We start from the raw sequence: 23,704 nt of genomic DNA on the forward strand, positions 1-23,704 counted from the left end.
TTTTATTGTATATTTGTCAGTTATAAACAAACCCTCTAGTTTTCCCTTTCTGCTTCTATGAAAATTTGGCCATCGTCGTAGGGCTAAAGAGTTCCTTGCCTTTTGCATTTCAATCAATAAATAATAGGCTGTAATATGAGATATTGTTGCTCTCCCCTATTTAAATATTTACCTGTCTCACTGATTAATCATTCAAGAACCAAGAAATGGACGAACACTCAACTTGCACGTCATGAAATTATTTTATTGTGGAACATTTCCATGCATGACACTAAAAGCTCCACCGGGGATCCCCTGCCCCAAAACATCCCCCAATTCAACATGTCCATTGAATAAACATTTGGCGAAAGACTATTCTAGTGATGAAATGTACACTAGAAGGATCAAATTGAGTGAGGACTCAGGGGCGGCAAGCAAAAGAAAGCCCAATGTATATTTCAGGGGCTTGGGGTATATATAGCAAAAGAGCTCTTCGGAAATAGATATCTGTTTCTTCGTCCCAAAAGTGTCACAGAGTGGAGAATTTATTGGACGAATGGGGAGATGAGTGGGTGTAAGGAAATCACAAAAGCAAACAAGAGATTTTGATATGTTTGCCGTGTGAAGATTTTATTCATCGTGTCCATTATAAATTGAATAAAGGTGTCAAATATTGCTTAAGACGACATTCATCTCATCTTACTCGCTTAGCATTGAATTACAAGCAATTTCGACGAATATCCTATTCACAACTCTTTTAATTCTTTCGGGATCAATTGTAGAGATATGCAGGAGTAACAGTAGGTATGTGTTTCAACAGCGTCTGTATTTCTTACAGAGATATTAATAGGAAAAAGTTGATAGTAAGTCATTATTATAGATTTTAGTTCATATACTAGAACTGTTATAAATTGTTATAAATTATAATTATATAGGAACGTAACATATCTATTCGAAACGTTTGTAATTTTTCATGAAGAAACTGACTAATGATTAGTACTCGTACGACTAATCCAAAATAGGGGCCTCAGTGAATCAGTTAATAGAGTAGCGTCTCTATAACTCTGAGGTCTCGGGTTCGGGACTAGACAGGTTGCAGATTTTCATCTGCTATCTTAGTCTCGAATTCTCCCAGTGAATGAATGAAAAAGTAATGCCAATGCATTGACAAAGAACCGCCTAAAAAAGAGAGGTTAGTGCAACAACGAATTTCAAAATGCACAGTTTAGTCGAATACAGATACACATTCACTGCCCAGATCCAGAAATCAAGGCAGTTCTACCATGATATAAAGCGGGACTGTTACGGCGTTATCACACTTGCACATTAAAATTTTAATGTGATTCACATTAATTGTCGCTTGTGAGCGTCCAAATATGTTATTTGTGTCTTTGAGTCACTTAATATTTGGGGTTTTTCTATTTATTGATAAAGAAGTGGATTTGGCCTGCAAAAATAAGTTTAAATTTACCTAAAGCATAAATATTTTCACATTAAAAAATTAAAGAAAAAATCGCATTAATTTTTCGAATTAATGCTATAAATCAATTTATATCAAATTTTGCTGGCCAAGTCTACCTTTTTATCAACAAATAGATCAAATTTTGAATATAAAGTGATTCAAACACATAAATTACACATTTTGACTCTAACCAGCGACAATTAATGTGAATCACATTAAAATTTTAATGTGCAAATGTGATAACACAGTTAGTATCAGAACGCACACAGAGCACTTTACCGCTTTACGGGACAAGATAGAACAGGAGAATGAGTCCAAATGGCCTTGGTACAGCGGTTCCGAAAGGAATATAACCGACCCATAGACAAATCTTAATAATAATCTAAAATAACAACTAATGTCCCAACCTCTATAAATGAAAAAGAAAATCCTTTAGAATTGTTAAATTTAATAAATTTGCTTTCAATCCAATATTTAAAGATATTCAAGGCGATAAACCTCTAGTCTCTAGTGTGATACAGAAACAAGGACTATTTGAGTAAAGCTATTAAACGGACATTCACACTCCTTAGAATGATTAAAGAATTTTCTCCTTAATCGGTCTTCAGACTAGAGAATAAACCGAGTTCCCGAAGATCCTGTTTTTCTAACAAAAAAAAAGAAGAAAAAAAACAATTGACTTTTCAAGACGTATTAAATCAAATGCTTATAAATATACTTTTATTAAGAAAAAAAATTATCAAAAACATTGCTTATTGAGAAATTATACCAAGCTAAGCCTAGCTAAGCCAAAGCTAAGCCTAAAGATAAACCTTAGATCTAAAGAGAATTTTCAAACTGGAGTTAAGGTCCAGTTTCTGAAAGTCTTTTAAGTAACAAGAAATATTTTTGTTTTTTTAAAGCCTAGTGGATCATCAATTGCCCTTAATATCCAATCCTAAGTTAACGAGCTCTATTTGTTTCACTGTTAAAAATAAAAGGGTCAAATTGACCCTTTTCAACAAAAATAGATCATATTTGATCCTTTGAAAGGTTCACTTGACTCTTTTGAAATTTTGTATGCACATTTATCAAGATAGATCATCTGAGCGAACACCAAAGATGACTTTTTTATTATTTTTATTCATTTATTCCGGAGATAAATAGATGTCAAAACAGTGACCCTTTCAAAGGATCAACGGTGACCCTTTTATTTTTATCAGTGTTTGGGACTGGTTGTTTCTCATTGTTGGTATGGGGTGCCCTTTTCAGACTGCGGTTCGGACTCGCTTTTAATTATCCCCTGTTCGTCTTTGGGGGTCACCCTTTGTACGGCCCTACGAGTCTCAGGCAAATTCGATCTTCTCTGTTTTGGTTCTGCTCTATGGGGTTTCCTCTCCTGGCTTAACTGAGCTCTCTTTCCCGATTTTGTAAGGCTACAGGGCGGACCTGCTTTTTTAGTGGAGAGGGACTTGGAGCGATAGCGGTGTTATCCTTATGGGTGCTGGGTGTTATCGAACTTGGGACACCGCTCCGCAGTCAGTTCTGACAGCAGGTCCCGGTTGAAATCCCGAAATCCAAAATCCCGATTTCTTAAGGGTGTTATAACTACTTCTACGATTGCACCTGCGCTTGCTGGGGACAAAAGGAAATTGTCTTTGTCTTGTGAAATTAATCTACACATTATCTTTCACTGAGAGAAATCTGAAAAAGTTAAAATAACATTCCGGAAATGTTTATTTTACCCTACAGTATTGATCCAAAATCGGTGTAAATTTTACCCTTTTCAGGTGTATTAGGGGTTAAAATTACCCTTTTTCATGTTAATTTTACCCCTAAAAAGGTGTAAAATTAACATTAAAAAATGTTGATATATTTTTACAACTAAAAAGTGTTAAAATTATGAGGAAAAAAAAGTTAATAGCACCCCCGTTTTTTTGTCAGTGTTCATATAATTTCAATCTTTTCATGATTTTGAACATTCAGAGGCTTTCGGGATTTAGAAAACGTCGGTATTTTTGGCTGGTTTAAAGAAGAACTTAGTCATTAAAAATATCGGTTATAATAAAAATATTAAACATACTATTTCGTCAAGGTTCACAAGGTAAATTTTTAATTCTAATCCTCGGAAAAGACTTGAAATCCATTAATAATTCTTTACTGATAAGGATGCTTGCGATTTAATAAATAAACATGTAATCAGTAATCAGGCTCCAAGAATGTACATTTCCATGTTGTTTTTTATATAAATTCCTGCTGTCATATTATTTTTAATCCATTATTCAGGATCTCTGAAATATTAAGGGGAGTTGTTAACCCCTTAAAAACAACAATATAAGAATTTGCTCCAGAAGCATATGTTCAAAAATCAGAAATCTTCTGCAAATGTACAAAGCTGCTAGAATACACATATTCTTCAAACATTTGGTATAAGATATTTCCAATGAAAATATTGACATAATCATGCTTACCGTCTGTGTTTGGCATTAGTTGCAGACAAAACTCTACCACACGCTACTTATTATTGTACTCTTCCCATTAACCCTCCAAACAAAAATCCCTATTATTCTACCAGTCGAAAAAATATACCTTTTGATATGGTTTTCGTGAGTACTAACGAGGATGAGATCAACCTTTTCTACAAATAAAAAATCATAAATGCAAATAGCGACTGACTCTTAAGTAGCTCAATTCTTGAAGGGTATTTGAAGGTCAAACCATATTGTTTTGTGGAGGGATTTCCTACGATTTTTGGCAGATTTTCCATCCGAAAAATCCACCAAATTCAAATTGAAATGACCTCGAAGGGGACGGACTGACTGAATTTACAAATATTTGCCTACATTGAGTGGATGAAAAAAAATCACTAAATTGGGGGAATTAGCTAGGGATTGATGTGGCAATATACCCCCTTGTTTTTCGACTAGGGGGCGGATGGAATAATGCAAGCAGTGGAAGTCTGCGTGATGTCTTTAATTGAATAACTTTTAAAATGACTCGTGATTGAGCCTGACGTTGAATTTCTAATTAATACCAACACGAGATCTTGTTGAATATAGTTTGACTTGAATTGCCAGTGACATATGAATTTTAGTTCTAGAGTAGAGAATTTTGTTGGGAAAATTTACAACACCCTTCCCCACTTATTTCATGTCAGACTTTATAAATTTCATGTACTAAAAGCATAAATGTTGTGTGTAATCTTCTGATGATATTATGGTTTTATAGAGGGTATTTGTCTAAATTTACCAACATAACAACAGAAAGGTTTAGCGTTTTAAAGCTACCTTCATCAAGTTCTAAAAGGAAATTGAGTGATGAAAAGAGAAGAAGTTATCGAATTTTAAAACTCTAAGAATTATTTTAAAAAAATGCTATAAAATGTGGTTTGACTTATAAAGGATTTAGCAGGGGCCTCTCGATATTTCATTTTTCCATACATTTTTGCATAAAGGCACTGAAGACTATTGGCAAGTTTTTTCCTAAAGAGAATTGACTTATCAGTCTGATATATTTCGAAATAATGCATTAAAAGCTATCTAAAAATACTTCATAATGTTCGCCGAGATAATACAAGAACTACGAGTAAATTTGTTTATGTCGCGGTGCAATATCTGCAAAATTTTTACAAGGAAAAATGAAAAAAATAGCTTCACTTTTTATTAGGCTTGATGGGCCCCTGGGATTTAGAATGTTTACAAAAACGTTATTTGGATCAAAATGCGCTCTGAAAAATGAGGACATTCGTACACCTTCCTGTGCCAAATTTCAAATTCGCATAAAATTCTGTTGAATGATTCCTATAACTAATAGTTGGTTGAATCTTTCCTAATAACGGTTTTTCAAGGCCACTGATTAAAAAAGCTTTAGGCAGCGTATTTCGTAAGAAAATAGTACCATTCTTGGGCTCGTTGGAAAGGTCTTGGAATTTATAAAAAGTCTGAACTAGTTCCAATCATTATGAATCGGCAAAGAGACGGTTGTGAACCGATAAGTATTTTTTATAAGAAAACCAATTGTGTTTTACCTGAGCTATTTTGGGTGAACATTTCAGTAATTCAATCGGTAATGATGTTCAATCGGTTGTGAATCCCTAAACGATAAATTACGCGCAAGTAGGGGAAAACGCGCTACCTTAGGACATTTAATTTTGTTCAATGTGTTAGAAATTAATTTGCCCTATTATAATATTATATTTTAATAGTCCAGTGCCTCAAATTTTCTGAAAAGAGCTATGGGTGAAATCCATAAAAAACATAGAGAAAAAATTAAATTGTCCGAAGCTTGAGTCGTCCGACAGTAGCGCGCTTTCTCCTACTATCTGGGTATAGCATTAAAATCAATTTATTAAAAAAAAACATCTTGGAGGTCTTGGAGTTTACAAGACTCTTTGTTTAGAAATTTATTCACAAAAGAATTATTCATATGGAAAATATTTTTCAAATTTCCTCCTAATTTTCATAGTACCACAATTTTATTTTAAGTTAAAATTGCTTAATAATTTCCGGTTAGATTACGGAAAGAATAAAACAAACAATAAATAAGCAAAACTACTCCACCCGTTCAATATAATGCTGATTTTGTAGATAAGTCCCTTTAAAAACCGCATTGTAATTTCTGTTGATTAACAATACGAACTACGAACAGATATTTGTGCAGAGGGAAGAACTTTGTGACTCTTTGTAACCTCATATCACTGCTAACCCATCTCCATGTGATGTGATTGATAATAAATTTTGACAGTGTCAAAACCACCTCCGACCGCTCCCAGCAAACTTGTGTGCTTTTGTGCATTATTGCTGCGGATGGAAGAGCTTTGGGAGTTCGAGGAGACAATGTCGACAACAGTCGACGCAGCAAACCACATTTTGAAGCACGCGCGCTTTTTCATCTCCCCTGTTCTACACAGTAAAAAAGAATTACAACGATTATCGTATGTAATGGAAGTACAATGATTATTTAAGTAAATTTCCAAGGATTATCATAGTCAAACAAAGTTGAAAAGCATACTTTTCATAGTCGAATTCCTAAAAGTCTCACTGACATGACATAAAATAAAAGAAGAAGAAGAATGGTTCTATAAATATTAGAATGTGAAATAAACGTTTTGCTACGATAAGCTGTTGGAATAATAATAACGATGATCGTAATGAAACTGAGAAAAAAATGTGGGTGCGATTAACCTTTCCTCTTCATAATTTTAACACTTTTTAAGTGTAAAAATATATATCAACATTTTTTAATGTTAATTTTACACCTTTTTAAGGGTAAAATTAACATGAAAAAGGGTAACTTTAACCCCTAATACACCTAAAAAGCATAATATTTACACAGATTTCGGATCAATACTGCAGGGTAAAATTAACATTTACGGAATTTTATTTTAATTTTTTCGGATTCCTCTCACTCAGTGAATATTCAATCAGAAATTTGAATGAAGGTCCCTTCTTATTATTAGTTAATTTAGCTGAGATTCTTTATCTTTACTACCTCAGCTTCTGTAGTCCGAGGTGAAATGCGACCTTGTCACATCGAGCTGAAAATTAGCACGTGCACGTTTTGCCTCTCATATATCACGAATATCATACACGCTAAATAACGATTTTCATTACCGTCCGGCCAGCCGATTCCACGTAATACAAACGCTTCTGACGAAAGAACGGTGAGATATACATACCCTACGCACCCCTTCCATAAAATTGCAACACCCCAAATTTTGTTTCCGAAATAACTCAGCCCCTATGGCGCGGATCGGTCTCAAATTTTACATAGCTTTGACAGACCTGAAGATTAGCCGAGAGACGTCTTAGCGTAATTATATTCGACATAATAGTTAAACTTCATTTTCATCATTTTCCACTAAGTCGTCTCTCGGCTTAATCCGTAAGTGTGTCTAGGGCATAATGGTTGGGTCTAAGACCTTTCGATTAACTGAAACATGCCACCCTGAAATAGCCATATCTTCGGTTATAATTGTCAGAATTTTAAAAGAGTTGGTGATGTGAAAGGCTATTGTGAAATGGTACAACTGTCCAAACATCCCAAACTCGTACGATTTAATCGAAAGTCCGATTAATCGAAAGATCGCTTTTCGAAAATTCGATGTCGAATTTTGAAAATGTCTTTCGAATTCGAAAGGTGAGAAATGTCAAAAGTACCCCCCAAAAGCGTTCGAATTTAGAAGACTCTACATTGTATTATAATAATTTATTAAGATTATTTATTGCAGGTGCGTTTATATCGAGTTCAATCAAAAGTTGAATTTTGCGGTGATTAATTATTTGAAATTTCTACTTAGTTTAATTCAAGTAGAACACAAATCGGAAATTTCAACTTATTTTTACCGTGTAACACAAAATATTCACTCCAAGAGAGATGCTTAAATGATGATGACTGGCAACATACTCAAGTGTGGGAGCTTTAAAGCTCCACTTTGGTACTATCACCAGAGAGAGAGAGAGTGCAAATCTTCCTCTCTAGTATTCCCAACCATTCTCCCCCTGTCACTTCAAAAGCAACGGGAGCAAAGCTACGAGTAGATTTTTATGTATCACTGGAAAAATTAATCTTCATTATATTCCTATATTGATCATCCTTCCCAATGCCAAGTAAAATCTCTATGGCGCATTTCTACCCTCGAATGGTGAAATTTTGCTGTGACATGTGTCATATTTAGTTTTTGATACGACAGCAAACCCCCCTTTTATAAAGTCAATTCAATTCAACCCGCCATCTCACACGATTGCCATATTGGAATGGGTGAGTCACAATTGAATTTAATTAAATTTTGAAGGGCAAAAGTTGAACAGTCACATCCTCCTTCGTGGCATCTTAGCCTTGTCACAATCGACTTACACACTAGATAAGCAAATACTTATTCAATTTCGCAGAAATCCCACATTGCCGCAACAAAACAGCCTTTACGTGTCTGACAGTTATGAAATAACGTGAAGTTGCCGCTAACTCAAAGTGACAGATTTGTCAAAGTTGAATAACACTGTAGCTTGCTGTAATATTGTCCCAGTGATTTTAACTCGCTGAATTTCCATTTACGGTGGGATAATCAAGTTAATAGTTCAAATGTCAAACTTTATACAAAATATGACTGGTTGCAAATCCTGACTATATGGACCAGAATAAGCCAAGCCCTAAGTAAAACAGAAGAAGAAGAAGAAGATGGAAAAATCTAAACACAATACACTATTCAATTCCCCAAAATTCGGCAGAGAGGATGTGAAATATAATACTTAGATTTGATTACTACATGAAATGACGACTGACGACACTATCTTTCCGCATGTCAGCAAAGGTACATTCCTAATGGTTAAAGACAGCAACTGAAAAATTTGTAGCACCCCTATATAAAGTGACATAAGCAGGGGGTGACATTAGCTCTGGAAAATACGACCGGTTTTAATGTAATTTTTTCCCTGTTTTCGTACACATTTCACGAGATATCTCCAAAACTACGTAAGTTGTCAATTTAGGGTTTTCGGTTGCGTCTTCGTTATTAAATTATCCTTTATTTTGTATTAGTATTTTTTACTAGTTCATTCTACAATGACAGAAAACAGCTAATAAACTCAAAAGTTTTTTAGGCTCGCTAGAAACATATGGGAAACATAGGAAACGTCATGCCCCTGGACATAAGCATCAATAACATGACCTTCATTCATTCTACTCCTCATCTTGCTCTCCAAAGACTTTTTTTTCAATAAGTGAATAACTGTGCCGGTCGTGGTTCACTCAAGTGCCGATCTGCCGATTTTTCAGCAAAATAGTGCCAATGTTTCAATTTTGTACTTCATATCGGCGCCGATTTGTCGATCGCTACTCACGGCTCACTTGATTTTTTTCATATCTTTCGTATTCATATTCACCCTTGATATTTTTAGTATATATCAAAGACCCAATCCTCTCGTTCAGTAATAACCTTCCCGAAAACTTACCTAAAAACTCGCTGGAAGTTCAAACGTTTCAACCGACAAGTTACACAAAAGTAAGCAAGTTTATGATAAGGATATTTATTTCAATGAAATTGCAATTCAAACGTTCTATCATCCTGAAATTCTTCAAAACTACACAAAAATTCACTTTTTGCAGCAAACGTTTACGCATTGTAGTTGACATTGCTGACTATTGAATTGTCAAAAACACCGAAATTCGAAATGACAAAACAATCAGCGCTAAAACGACAAGTACGTGAACTTACACTTTAGGCTTCCAGTAGATTTTCGAATAGGTTTGGCTTGGCTTTAGACTGACTTTGTCTCTTCGAAAGGTTATTACTGAACGGAGGCAATAAAGCCTGCTTGCTATATGTTGAAATACCCCCAAGTGTGTCTTGGCTAAAGAAAATCTAGCTGACTTTCGAACGTAGAATTGATATAATGGACAATTTAAATGGAATTTCGATCTAGTTTTGTTTAATGCATTCGCAAATGGGCTTTGATTCTCCAACTAAAAGGTAAATGGAACAATATTTGCACAAAAATCGTCGATGTTGGAAGAATTCAGACTCAGTTTAAAATTTTTAATCTAAATTTTTGCACGATATGAAATTGAATCTTGTTGCCCTGATTGTCTCCACAGCAAAACAAAAACAAATACATTTTGACACTTAAGATACTTCGAAATTCAAACAGGAAATACTGGATTAACTGTGTGGACGAAATGAGAAATACTCGAAAATTTCAAACTCAGTTTCGAATTTTCGAACAAAACTTTCGGACAAAGTTTGAAAAATTTATGAAATATCCACAGTGGTATTGTAATATTATGGAACAAGAATATTATTTACATAATTGCTATGTTTTTCTTCACAACAAAATAGAGGCTGGCACTCGAGACACTTCAAAATTCGAGCAGGAAGTATCAGCCACCTTGCGAACGATACGAGAAGTATAAATATCCTTTTTTGACTTTCGAAGCTGATTTCTGAATTTTTTAAACTCAAGCTGTGAATAAAGCAAGTAAATCAGATTTCCTATTCTATTTTTTTCTAAACGTTACCAGATTACTTCGAAAATTTTTATAAGGAAAAGAAAACAGGTTAACCTTTAAACTTCTACTAAACGGACTTTGTTTTCTTGTATTTTTTAAATCTTCTTCAGATTTTATACACGCCAAAAGATAGGCAATCTGAAGCAAGGTAGATCCCAATGGGCCTTTTCTGTATTTTGAATGGAAGATTCCGATTTAAAATACCGCAATTTGAATGGTTCTCAATGAACATTGCTTTATCACTCGCAACAGCTTTTCCTGAGTGCAATTATAAGCCAATCATGATGAGAAAATGAGAATATTTGCCACGAAGAGTTTTATTCACGTGGTCTCCTTTTGTGCATCTCATTTTCCGGGATTTTCTCATCTATGTCACCACGAAAATATCCCCTAATTCAATTTGTCACGTCGCTGTGGGATTCTCATTTCCCCATGGCCACAAAAGAGTCATGAAGCTAATTCTACGACAAAAGGCCGATGGTGTGAGATGAAAAGCTCATTATTGTGTCAAATGAGTTTTTCTTTGATATTCAAATGAATTTTCCGCCAAATCTACAATTTAAAATTTACCAGAGTCTCACAAACAAGATCTAAAGCCTTCTCCCAATGACCCTTATGGCGTTTTTGTTCTGTGATTTTCAAGTGAATAAAAATCACCTCAAGATTCATTAGAATATTCTGAAGAATGGAGGGGTAAAATATGTTAATTTTCTAATTTTACCGTAAGCTGCCTATGAATTGAATTTTATTTCATCATTCTGTAGATTTTTAATCCACTGGTTTATTCTTTTTTTGTCTGGGTACCTTTTCGGCATCCCTAGGATTAATGAGGCCCGCGCGCCATATCAACGGACGTAAACAGATTCATTTATGGAAGCACCTGTGCTCATGAATGTTCGGGGCTGGTCGAAAGTTCTATCAGACAAAACTATATATAGCATTTTGCCTATATCTTGTACTAAAAGTGAAAGACTATAGCTTTATGGGATTCATAATATATTTCACATCATGGAAAATTGTAGTCATTTTCATGAAAATGGTAAAATTTAATGAAATTCCAGACGCTTTGTTTTCTCATTCCTCTACTTGAGGCACAAAAGCTTGAGTATGTGTATTTATAGCAGAGAAGTAAAAAAGGAAGAAATATCAAAAGCTCTATATACAGTGAAAATACAAATTTTTAAGAGGTTATAAGTTTAATAATATACAGCCAAGTTGCCCCGCAGCGACACTCCGTACACCATCGCTATTTTCATCTTCAAAGTATCATCTTCGTCCCTGGCCCCAATTCCCCATCATACCCCTGGATCCTGCGAAAATGAGAATCTAATATAGAATTATTTCTTGTACATTTGCAATTATAAAGAGGCGAATGAACACAGGAACGCTATAGGAAAAAAAAAGAATCGTTCACACAGAAAGTTCAAGGCGGAAAAAGGAGAAGAGAAAAAAAAAAGTAAGAAACGAGAGAAAAACTTAATAATTTTGCCACAGAGAGAAAAATTGAGTATCTCAACTGATTTGTAGAGATCCTGCAGGTTCTTTTTTTTTGTCCTATTCCTCCAATCCCACAAGAGGACCCTGTATGGGTAGAAAGTAGCGGAAAATGGAAATACACAAATTGCTGTAGGTGATTGCAGGAACAAGAACGCAAAGAGAAAGGATGAAAAAGGAAGCAAAAGTGCTGAGAAATTAATCCATGGCGAAGTGTATGGAAAAACCGGAACTTTAATCAACTCGACACTCACATCGCCACTGGGCTGCTGGGAAATTGTTGGAAGGATGGTCAGACAAAGTGAGTGAGAACACCTTCGGATTTCCCTTCGACGACTCTCAATCACCGAAAAAAAAGGGTTGATGATTGCACAATAGACATGGTTAGTTGGACGTTGATCTATCTCACAAAAATCAGTGCCGGAACTTAAATACTTCCTCTACTGAAACGACAATACCACTTCACTTGGATCAGCAATTGTTGTAACTTCCTCATTACCATCGGCAGTTGTTGTAAAAATATTGAAATGCACAACTATATAAGATTTTCTGATTTAGGTGAGCAGTAAGTTACGACAATTGGTGATCGACCGACGATCTTCTATTTGGGTTCATTCTGTGATCGAATCCGAAGCAATGCACCTTGGTTTCGCAAATAACCATTCGGAATTATAACAGCATTCCTAATTATTTCTGGGATTTACTATAAAATTAATGGAAGTTTGCGTATCAGCTATTTGAGAGCTGGTGACATTTATTTTAAAAAAATTTCAAAATTAGGATTTTGTATAACTTAATTTGTATAACAGTAAAGCGGTCTTCAGACTAGAGTTTTAGCCCAGTTCTCGAAAGTGTCCGAATCCTAAATAGATTAGATTAGATTTCAGTTTATTTTATGCCTTTTTAGGTCTACAGATCTTTTCTTAAGACTATATTTAATACGATTTTTTTTAATATTAAATTTTGAGTTGCGACCTTCCCGTACAATAATAGCAACAAAAAAAATAGCAGTAAATTATATTAAGCTTTCGGAATCTTATGGATCACTTGTCCTTAATAATCCAACCATCAAGCCATATGGCTATGTATTAAGTCTGAAAAATTATTTTTACCAAGGGGTACATAACTGCCGTTCACGGTTCACTCGAGTACCGCCGATCTGTCGATGTCTTCCCAAAATGTTGCCGATCCCGTGTCAATCTACCGATCTGTAGATTTCTTATCAAAATAGTACCGACCTACCGATTTTTAGCTCCATATCGGCACTATTTTACCGTTCATGGTTCACTCTGAATTCACCCCTTGATTCTTACAATTGATAAAGATTTGGTATTTTTTTTCCATATCTACTAAAATAGTATTTCAAATATATTTTGTTTTTCAAAATAAATTTTTTTACAGTTTTGAAAATTTGATGGAAATAAAAATATAAAATAATGGCCTCAATTCTGAGACCAAGATAAAGACCAAAATTTCAAGCTGTCAAATATTTCCAAAATTAAGATTACGTATTCTGACACGAAGTATGAAATGTGACTACTGACAAATATCTTCATTACTCTGTTAAATTTTCGTCATGTAAATTAGGAAAATTAATAATAGGATGTATTAAAGAATAAATGAGAGGCCATTAATGGAAGTACAGGAAGTGCAAATAATAATCTTGTGACCTGTGATAAACCAAGAAATGCTTATGCAAGATGAGATTATTTTGCAGGTATCCTCAGGATGGTGTACTTCGATATGTACTTCTAGAAAAACGTACCATTTCGATTAAATTACAAGGTCAAATACAGTATTTTTCAAAGTAATTCTCTTTTTTTACCATCTCTTATAGAAATATTTCTCATCAATAGTCATTTCCGTATGAAACTCTTCAAATTGTTACTATCTTGAAAATTTCAAGCACCTCCGAGAGGAACTTGGGATTATTTCAAGAAAACAAGAAATTTGACATTTTGAAATCTTGAAATATTGGTTCCAGAATTGCAGATCTTGATCCACACGGTTTGTGTCTTGGATTCCAATATTCCAAGATATTTGACAGATTTAACATCTTGATCTTGATTTTTTGATTTCAGAATACCAAAATCTCAAAGTTTTCTTGACCTTGATCTTGATTTTGGTCTCAGAATTGAGGCCAATATCTATTTGGTATTATTAACCTTAAGTTTCAATGTACAAGTGTGCTGGACATCAAAAATTTTTCGCTAGTGCAAAAAATATCGAAAGATATACAAAATAAAAACCATGATTAAAAACAATGCAAAATATATTATAATAGGGTCCCGGTCAAAACCCCATATTCTAAAATCTCAAACGCCAAAATCGCGAAAGCTAAGATACCAAAAACCAAAATCCCGAAAAGCCAAAATCCCAAAAGGGATAAAATTCCAAAAGCCGAAATCGCGAAAAGCCAAAATTCCGAAAACCAAAATCCTAAACGTCAAAATCCCGAATTCTTAAAAGTGCTAGACATTTCGACCCATTTGGGATTTTGGCTATCGGAACTTCAACCCATTCAGGGTTTTGGCTTTCGGGAATTCGACCCATACAGGAATTTAGCTTTCGAGATTTTGACCGATACCTATTACAATAAATTGACTATTCCATTAAACTCTTAGTGATTTCTCATTAAAGAATATTAAAGTTTTTTAATACAAAATATAGCTAATTGCTCAGCTTTCCGCTATACAGATGACAGCTGTCAAAAATTCGTTCTTTCCGTAGTTTTTATGTAATTTTTCATAACCAAATTAACCTGATAATGAAGAGTTAAGTATACTACATTTTAATAAGATAGAGATCACAATTTTGATAGATGACATATTTGGCATTATGTCAAATCATTAGAATAACATCGGAAATTGAAGAAAAATCTTATTATGGTAAATGTCCTAATTCAAAACCATTTCCAAACGCTTTAACTTTGACAGAAGATACAACACATTAAGTTCATATTTTTTCAGAAGAGAATTACATAAATTTTCTCCTTGACTCTTCTAAAATGTTACTGTTTAGTGAAAATTCTTTAGACATATAATTTGAAAACTTCTTAAATACAAGAAAAATATTCGAGTGTAAAATGCTTCTATTGGAAACAAATTAATCCAAATGGAGACAAGGGAGATTTTTGCTTTATTTGGAGCAAAATTAACTAAATAATGAAATTATGGTATAGAAAATATATAAATATAGTAATTTGGTACTGTATTCATCATGAAAACAGTGACGTTTCCATTTGGAGTAGCGAAAAATTTCCATTTGGAGCATGTTTTGAATTATCTTAATTTACCCTATACACCCTATACTGTAGCAATAGATTTTGCAGCTTTACTTTACAACTTCTTCATAAACTGGAAAATATTTTCAGGAACCTATCACATACTTAAAGCACCCCAAAAATTTAAATTAACTATTACTGCAAGTTAGTAAATTATTTTCCCTCTTGCGGATATTCCACAAACTTCTTCCTCATCTCCTCAAATGGTGGAAATGAAATTGAAAGTCGCCATGAGGGAAAAAAATGCTGGATAGTGCTACAAAAGAGTCTCTCTTGCTGTGAAGTGTTCCGGTGTAAGAAGCAAATGTCGGAGTTATTCTCTTTCAATTTTTGCAACTTCCTCACCCTCAATGGGAGAAGCCCCATCTTTTGTACGACCACCACTTGGAGATCACATTCCACTTCACCCCTTTTTGCTGAGGCCCCTTGGCAACTGGGTGGCACGGGGTGGAAATTTTTATGTAGCCCGAGGTTGTGGCGGGGTAAATTGCAAACAAACACTTTTGCTCACTTCATCGTGGCACTTTGTTTCTGTCAAAACCTCGGATACCACGCTGTATTCCACAACATCACACACGTCTCGCAAGAAGGTGAGGGAAATGCTGGAGGAATGGATCTTTTTTGTGGGAACTCTGTGGTACGTGTAGATGAGAATATAGAAATTCATTTCCCACACTTTTTCCATCAGCTCGCGCTTAATGTGCTTCAGACGTTGTTTTTGAAGTTACTGCTTTTGCATTTTCTCCATGACTTTTTTTGCTCCCAAACCACTTCAAATGCTACCACTGTTATTGCCACATTTTAAACTACTCTGTGGCAGATCTTCAGGTATTCTGAATGGCTTTACTCTTTCATATCTATTAAAAGTTGAACTAATCTGTACTAAAAACCCAAATATGAAATTGAGCTTTTTCTCATTTGATCTCATAATCTTTAGATCAAAGGATAATTCATAAAAGAAAAATCTGACATGTGATTACTGTTTCTATAAACATGGCAAAATAGAGGTTTTTCACCTTCCGTGTTTCTGACGTGATGAAAATTGCGATCCTAGAACATTGCAAAATCTGAAAGTTTTTCTTTCTCCGCGAGACATTGATATTTATTGGCTGAAAACCCCATAAGGGAAGACTTTTCAGGCTTTGCACATATTCTGGATTTGAACACTTCATATTTTTTCCATATTCTTTTAATGAATGTGACCTAATTTTTTCGGGATATGTGTTTTAGGGCTAGCTATTACGATATAATGCCATTAATGGCTGTAAACACAAGTAGAGTTTGATTCTCCAATAGTGTCTTGGATAAAAGGTACAGTAGACTCTCTCAAATTCGGGCATTTGGGACCGAAACGTCACCCAAAATTATTTGAAATACAACGATTTTTTGTTTACCTGCATACTCATATTAAGTTTACATGCTCATATTAATTGTAAATTTCATGAAAGTCCCTTAAGAGTACAAAATCCCATCACAAATGAGACAAAGCATGGCAAATTTGAGAATATTTGCTTCATTCGATAATCATAATCGAACTTCAAAAATGTCAATAAACTTTTTTCAAATTTAACTGCTGCCCGAATTAAAAAGTAGCCCCATGTTAAAGGAGCCGAATTAGCGAGAGTCTGCTGTAAATGGAACTCTATTTGCACAAAAAGTCGTTGAATGTTCGAAGAATTCAAATTCAATTTCGAATTTTCATACTAAATTTTCGAGAAAGGTGGGGAAAATTTATCAAATATCAGACTAAAAAGCTAGCAAAAGAGTTACTCAGTGATTATGAAGTGATTAAATACTGGGGCAAGAACTGTAAACATCGTTGTTCTGTTTTTTTCCTCACAACAATATGAAGACCGTCACATTTTGACACTTGATCACTTCGAAATTCGAACAGAATGTACCTCAGCCACCTTGCGGAATTATCAAGAAGTAAGAAAGTCTCTTTTGGCTTTTCAAATAGATTTTCGAATTTTTCAAGATCTACTTGTGGATGATAATAATGGATCACATTCATTACAGGAATATAGAAAAAATGAAGTGTTCAAAGGCAGAGTGTGTGCGAAACCTGAAAGCCTTTCCCTATTAATAAAATGATTTAAGTTGTTGTCAGACTAGAGCAGAGGCGTGCAATAACCGTTGAAACCGAATAAACGTCAAATGAAACATGTACGTCAGTGGTCAAAACGTTACTATAACAAACTTATTTTGACGTTAATTCGGTTTCAACGGTTTTTGCACACCTCTGGACTAGAGGTTTAACCCAGTTCCTAAGGGTCTGGATTTTCTGAGTATCTAGCAATTGCAGTGATTTTTCAAGATGTCGTCAGTTGGATCAGCATTTGTCGTAACTTTCTCAGCGCCTCATCAGCACTTCTTGTATAGTGTGTGTATTTCCATGGTGTTAGAAGAAGTGCTGATGAGGCGCTGAGAAAGTTACGACAAATGCTGATCCAACTGACGATGTGTTAAGTCGATTGCTATAAACATAAAATAAGTTCAGATTTTCTCAAAAATATTAATTTAAAAAAAAATCACAGTAGTCTTAAGCCATATAACTAAGCCTTATACAGGCTTCAGACCTAAGACTTAGCTAAAAGGCTTAATTTCTCTAAGTTCTCATCGGTCGAAAATTTTTGGAAAAAAGAACAAATTAAATTGGTTGCTATTTAGGATTTTAAGACCTTCGGAAACTAGGCTAAACCTCTAGTCTAAAGACGGACTTAGTTGTGAGGCCCGTATAACCTCTTGCTTTGATTGCAGTACACTCTTTCAAATTCGAACAATTGGAAGGTATAAATGAAATTTCTAAGTTCCTGAATGTCCCGAAAATGCCCAGTTCCTGAATGTCTCGAAATCGTAATTAACAAAAAGCTTTAGCAGTTTTTCAAATTGTTTTGGATAATTTTCCATTGATATCTAGTTTTAATTTAAAATTTTTCCGAAACTCCTGACTTAGATTAACTCCTGATCTATAGATACAATTTCTATACAAGTTTTTTTTTATTATAACAAAACTTTATATTTTCCAAAGTGATGTTTTTCTGAACTTGTCCTATTCTCCCTATCAGGGGCAATGATGGCTTATTGAATTTATTAATGTATGTAAATTCCACTTATTGCACTTCTCACACTTTTCAACATTTTAAAAACAATTGGCTCGTCATAATGAAGAAAACGAAGAAGAAGATTAAAAGTAAAATAAGAAAACTAATCATGATTTTTTCTTTGCTCTACGCACAACGTAGTTTGGATTAGCAAAGATGGTATCTTCATTTGTTTTGCATTTGTATTTCTTTCAAACCAGGCTTTCTGGTGATGTCATTTCCAATAGATGCAGATAGCACAGTTACTGATCCAACCAATAAAATGTAGGAGGGGGTGGTATAACAGATTGGAAAGACGCAGTAAATGTAATAAAATAATTATAAAAGATAATAAATAAATAAATAAAAGCACTATTACTAGAAATTAAGTAGATTATCTTAAAAAAAAATCTGCATTTGTAATTTTCTAAAGTTATAAAGGTGTTATACTGTCCTACCTTCAGTTAGATAACCTAAATTGTAAATTTAAAAAAAAACAGTACTCAGCCATTTTTCAAGGCTGATTCTGCAGACTGACTAGTGAGAATTCTCATATGAGAATTAATGTTAAGAACACCTACGAAAGCTTTCGAATAAGCAACTCATCTAAAACCGACGACAAAGGGTAACTCCGGTAATGCCCTAGACACACTTACGACTTAAGCCGAGAGACGACATAATGGAAAATGATGGAAATGAAGTTTTACCATTATGTCGAATAAAATTACGCTAAGCCGTCGCTCGGCTAATCCTCAGGTCTGTCAAGGCCCTAACTCATTCCCAGTTTTACTGTCAAGAGTTTCTGATTTTTCGAGTTTAAGGATGTAATTTATAGGTTTCTCATGTTTCGCGATGCAAGTTAGTAAGTTTCTCGGGTTTTGCGAAGCGTTTTTCGGACAATTGATAAGGTTTCTCTATTTATGAATTTCCGCTTGAACAGATTGTATTATCTGAATTGAAGTTATTTCAAAATTGCCGAACTGAAGTGAGATTGACAGTTCGGGAACTAGTCAAAGACTTGTAGGGTGGAGTAATCATTTGTGGGAAGCTTGCAAAAATCTTAAGTTTTTACCTAAAACAGATTTTGAAAAATAAATTATCAGTCTACGTTGTGATTTACAATTTTATGATTTTTCGAAATCTGTTTTAGGTGTAAGATTTTTGCAAGTTATCCATAAGTGTTTAACACCGTCCATAAGTGATAACTCCACCCTATATGATAATGTTTCTTTATAAACAAAATTTACTGTCATTTGTAATTACGACAAGCTCAGTTTGGATATAGCAGAAATAAAATAAGATTTTAGAATTTCCCTTGTCAAGACATAAATCTGATGTCTCGTCTTTTTCTTTTCTCTTTACAGAAGGATCATATTGTGCTGGAACCAACAGGATACGACACCACGAATTGTGTATCAAAAGGCAAAAGTCAGGTAAGTTAAAATTATCTTTCACATAGCACATCCTCACTGAGATCCTGCCCCAAAAGGAGAAGGAATAAAATATAGGCCATTGCTCACCCTAATTAAGTGTTGAAATTCAAACTTGGTGAAAAGTTGGTGAATGAAAGATTTATGGATATTAATTGAAATGTAGAAAATATCTGGTGGGAATGACATATAGAAAAGATGGGAAAATCTCGTAGAAACTCATTTTACAATTTGAAGAAAGTTAAGGAAATCATCCACATCTACCATCACTGACAAAGGTATGAATTGAGAATTGTGAATTTTAAAACTTTTCCTGGGAGCACCACCTCCCAGAGAAGATAACTGAGCAAAAGGATTTTTCTCACCTCCCAAACTTATACAATTTGTGGTCTATTATTTTATCATATTTCAACCCAACATTACATCCATTCAAATGGAACCCGGGCTCATACTCCAAAAAATCCAAAGCTATTCTTCAGGACCTCCGGGGAAAATCTTTCGCGATGTTCGTTCAATTCACTGACATTCAGACAACCTGCTTTGCTGCTCCTTCAGCTTATGTGCAGAATTTTATCATTGCACATTGTGTATTTCCATGCCATAAGAGATGGGTGTAGAGCAGATTCTGGATCCCTAAGTTGGGATGAGAATTGAAGGAATAAAACTTGTGCCACTTTCTCCTTATCCCATTCAATGCGATATAAGTAACATATTTTCCTCAAACATCTCGAGCTTGGTACGGTGGCAATAGGGAAATTCATGAAAGGAGGAAAATCGAGTGTGAGAAAGAACCATAGCTACATAGTGACAATATGTACAACATTATAGGAAATTTATGAATGGGATAGACAGAGAGAAAATTAAGTTATATAATATTGTGCGTGCTATAATGTCAAAGTTTCCTCATTATTGTATTAACACTGTGTGAAGCACATTTATACTAAACTTCAACTAACCACCGCATCCCAACACTCTCCCCAATAATCTCCTCACACGATCCCCAATGCAACATAATCATGGCTTTATTCAGCACACCACTAATATAATGCTAATGCAATTCACGGAAGAATATTCTAGCACCAAAAATATTTCATACGTGCAGCATCTAACTATAAATACGTGATAATTTTTATTATAGACCCATCAAATACACCAAAAACTAACTAAACCCTGGCCACATTCATTCACTTTATCTTCCATTTCTGCACAGAGTAGAACAGATTTTAGATTATGATTATGATTAAAAATTTTAACATAACTTCGCGGCTTGATTTAAATTACTACGCTTGATAAACTATTATAAATAAGCTACATAGAAAACTCTATCTTTTCCAAAATACAGTGGTAGCAATTCAATTGAGAGCGATGCCTCTAAATTTCTTACAGGTGTTTTATGTATAAACTTTTGCAGCTTCGTACAAAAAATCATGTCCAAGTTTCAAGAATTTTTACCGAACACTGCTAAAAATGACAGGATCAAATTGATCCAATTTTGAACCTCTTGCAAAGGATGGATCAAATTAACATGATCTATTATGATAAATGTGTATTCAGAGCTTGAAATTTGATCCATCTTTTGCAAAAAGATCAAATTCGGATCAATTTGATCCTTTTATTTTTACCAGTGAATTCCACACAAGCCGAATCAATTAAGTATACCACTTTCTCAAAAAAAAGTCTCTCACCTATTAGGTTCATAGTTCCGCCTCAAAAAAATCCCTGCCAATCCTTAGATTATAAAAATAAGAAAATAAAACTTTAGAGGCGATTTTTTAAAAAGTTGCTCCGGTTTGCTCAGCTTCGTACAAATTTTTTTCACCTATGTACGCCTTATTTTCACTCTAAATATTACACCAGGCACAAAAATTTACACATCAGTGTTTAGATGGAACTTTCATCTACTCGCTTTAACCATTTGTATGAGATATTATTCTTTTTAAAATCAACTTTAAGCTATGTCTTTCATTAATGTTTCAGTGACACTTGAAAACTCGTTTTTTCACTGAATTCTGACAGTTAATAAGATGTGATACTCTCATAATCACGCTATCCAAGGATTACAGATTTTCTCTAACACCTCCAATCTGTCTTACAAAACATGTTTTGAACATCACTGAGTCCGAAAATGACCAATGACCAATTTAAAGTGAAATGTGGAAAATTCCGCTTGAGAACAAGGCAAATTGGATGAGAAATGCTCAAAATGCACCGAATTAACAATGAAAGAATAACACTTACCATAAGCAGATTTATGCCCCAGACATACCTATGACTTAAGCCGAGAGACGGCTTAACGTAATTATAATCAAAATAATGATTTGACTAAATTACTATCAGTTTCTTACTAAGCCATTTCTCAGCTTGAAACGAGAGACAGATTAGTTAGAAACTGATGGAAATGTAATCTAATCATTATTTTGATTATAATTACATTGAGCCGTCTCTAGGCTTAAGTCCCAGTGGGCAAACAATTACTCCGACTCAAAAATGACTGGGTTTTGTTGTACAAGAATTGGTCAAAAAATTACTCCTAATTGGAATCTTAAAAATTAGTCGTATTCGCGTCGAATTTTAGTCAGAGCATTACTCAAAATTGAGTTAGTAATACATTAGTTATTTTACGGGTTTAAAATTTATTCCAACATGAAGTAATAAAAGCGACTCCAAGGGACGGTCCTTTTCCGTACGAAAAAATGACGCGCCAAAAACAGTGCACTTGCCATCCTTCTCTACCGCATATGTGCGAAATCGACGTACATACTCTCAATGGAAAAGTCAAATGCACTCCACAATTTTGTACTATACCATCACCTTAGACACCGTTTTATCATTAATTCTTCACATATTTTATTGTTTTTTGCTACTTTTTATGGAATTTTGGTCAATTTTGGGACTAAAAAAGGCCTCGAATTCATCTGAGGCTGACCCGAACGAGCTTAACTCGTTTTTTTGCTCCATGGGGCCTCGCCGGGATTGTCCCTACCCTACTCTTTCAGAGATTGTAGTTCCGGAATTTAATTTTCAGTGTGTTACCTCACAAGCTGTTTCTTCAGCTGTGTCGCGGGTTAAATCTTCGGCGGTTGGAATTGACGGAATATCCCTAGATTTCATCCGTATTCTTTTACCTGTTATACTCCCGTGTATCACAGACCTTTTTAATTTTGCAATCACCTCTTCTTCTTTCCCACTTGCTTGGAAGAGAGCTGTTGTTGTTCCTATCCCGAAGGTGGCTACTCCTGCGTCTGCCTCGGATTTTAGACCAATTAGTATCTTGCCCGCCCTCTCAAAGCCTCTTGAGATCATCCTTCTGGACCAGATGTCTGCACATTTGGATCGCTATAATCTCTTATGTGAATTTCAGTCTGGATTTCGCAAGAATCACAGCACTGTTTCGGCTCTCCTTAAAGTTAATCATGACATTGCATTGTCTTTGGATAGAGCCATGTTCAGCATTCTGGTCCTCCTGGACTTCTCTAAGGCTTTTGACAGCATCCCTCACGATCTACTTTGTAATAAACTTGAGAGACTTTTTGGCTTTTCTACGGTGTCCGTCCGTCTCATTTCGTCTTACCTTGCTTCCAGATCCCAGGTAGTGAGGTCCGGCGAATCAACCTCGTCTCCCCTCGATCTCACTCACGGAGTCCCTCAGGGTACTATTTTAGGGCCCATTCTGTTTTCCCTTTTTATAAATGATCTCCCGCAAGCTCTCAGGTTCTGCGGATATCATTTGTATGCCGATGATCTACAGGTCTATTGCTCTGGGGATCCGTCTCATTCATCATACGCTTTTGAAGCGGTGAATGATGATCTGGAGAGAATCACTTTATGGGCCTACAACAATGGCCTTGTGCTGAATGCCAAAAAGTCTCATGCATTGGTCATTCACTCTAGAGGTAGGAATCCTTCGCCGCATCCGCTTTATCTTTCGGATGAAGTGATCCCGCTCTCCTCCAGAGTGAAGAATCTTGGTGTCATCTTCAATGACACTCTT

The 23,704-nt window shown here is 34.9% G+C and overlaps 1 protein-coding gene across 2 annotated transcripts in view; it reads left to right on the forward strand.

Moving 5' to 3' along the window:
* LOC129802524 (semaphorin-2A) overlaps positions 1 to 23,704 on the forward strand; it is a 610,443-nt gene that overhangs the window by 491,965 nt on the left and 94,774 nt on the right. For both annotated transcript variants that reach the window (XM_055848429.1, XM_055848428.1), the window contains one exon: positions 19,648 to 19,716. In XM_055848429.1, the coding sequence (XP_055704404.1) occupies positions 19,648 to 19,716 (69 nt within the window). The remainder of the gene's footprint in view (positions 1 to 19,647; positions 19,717 to 23,704) is intronic.

The sequence above is a fragment of the Phlebotomus papatasi genome, chromosome 2 (assembly GCF_024763615.1).
Source record: "Phlebotomus papatasi isolate M1 chromosome 2, Ppap_2.1, whole genome shotgun sequence".
In the NCBI taxonomy this organism is placed as follows: Eukaryota; Metazoa; Arthropoda; class Insecta; order Diptera; family Psychodidae; genus Phlebotomus; species Phlebotomus papatasi.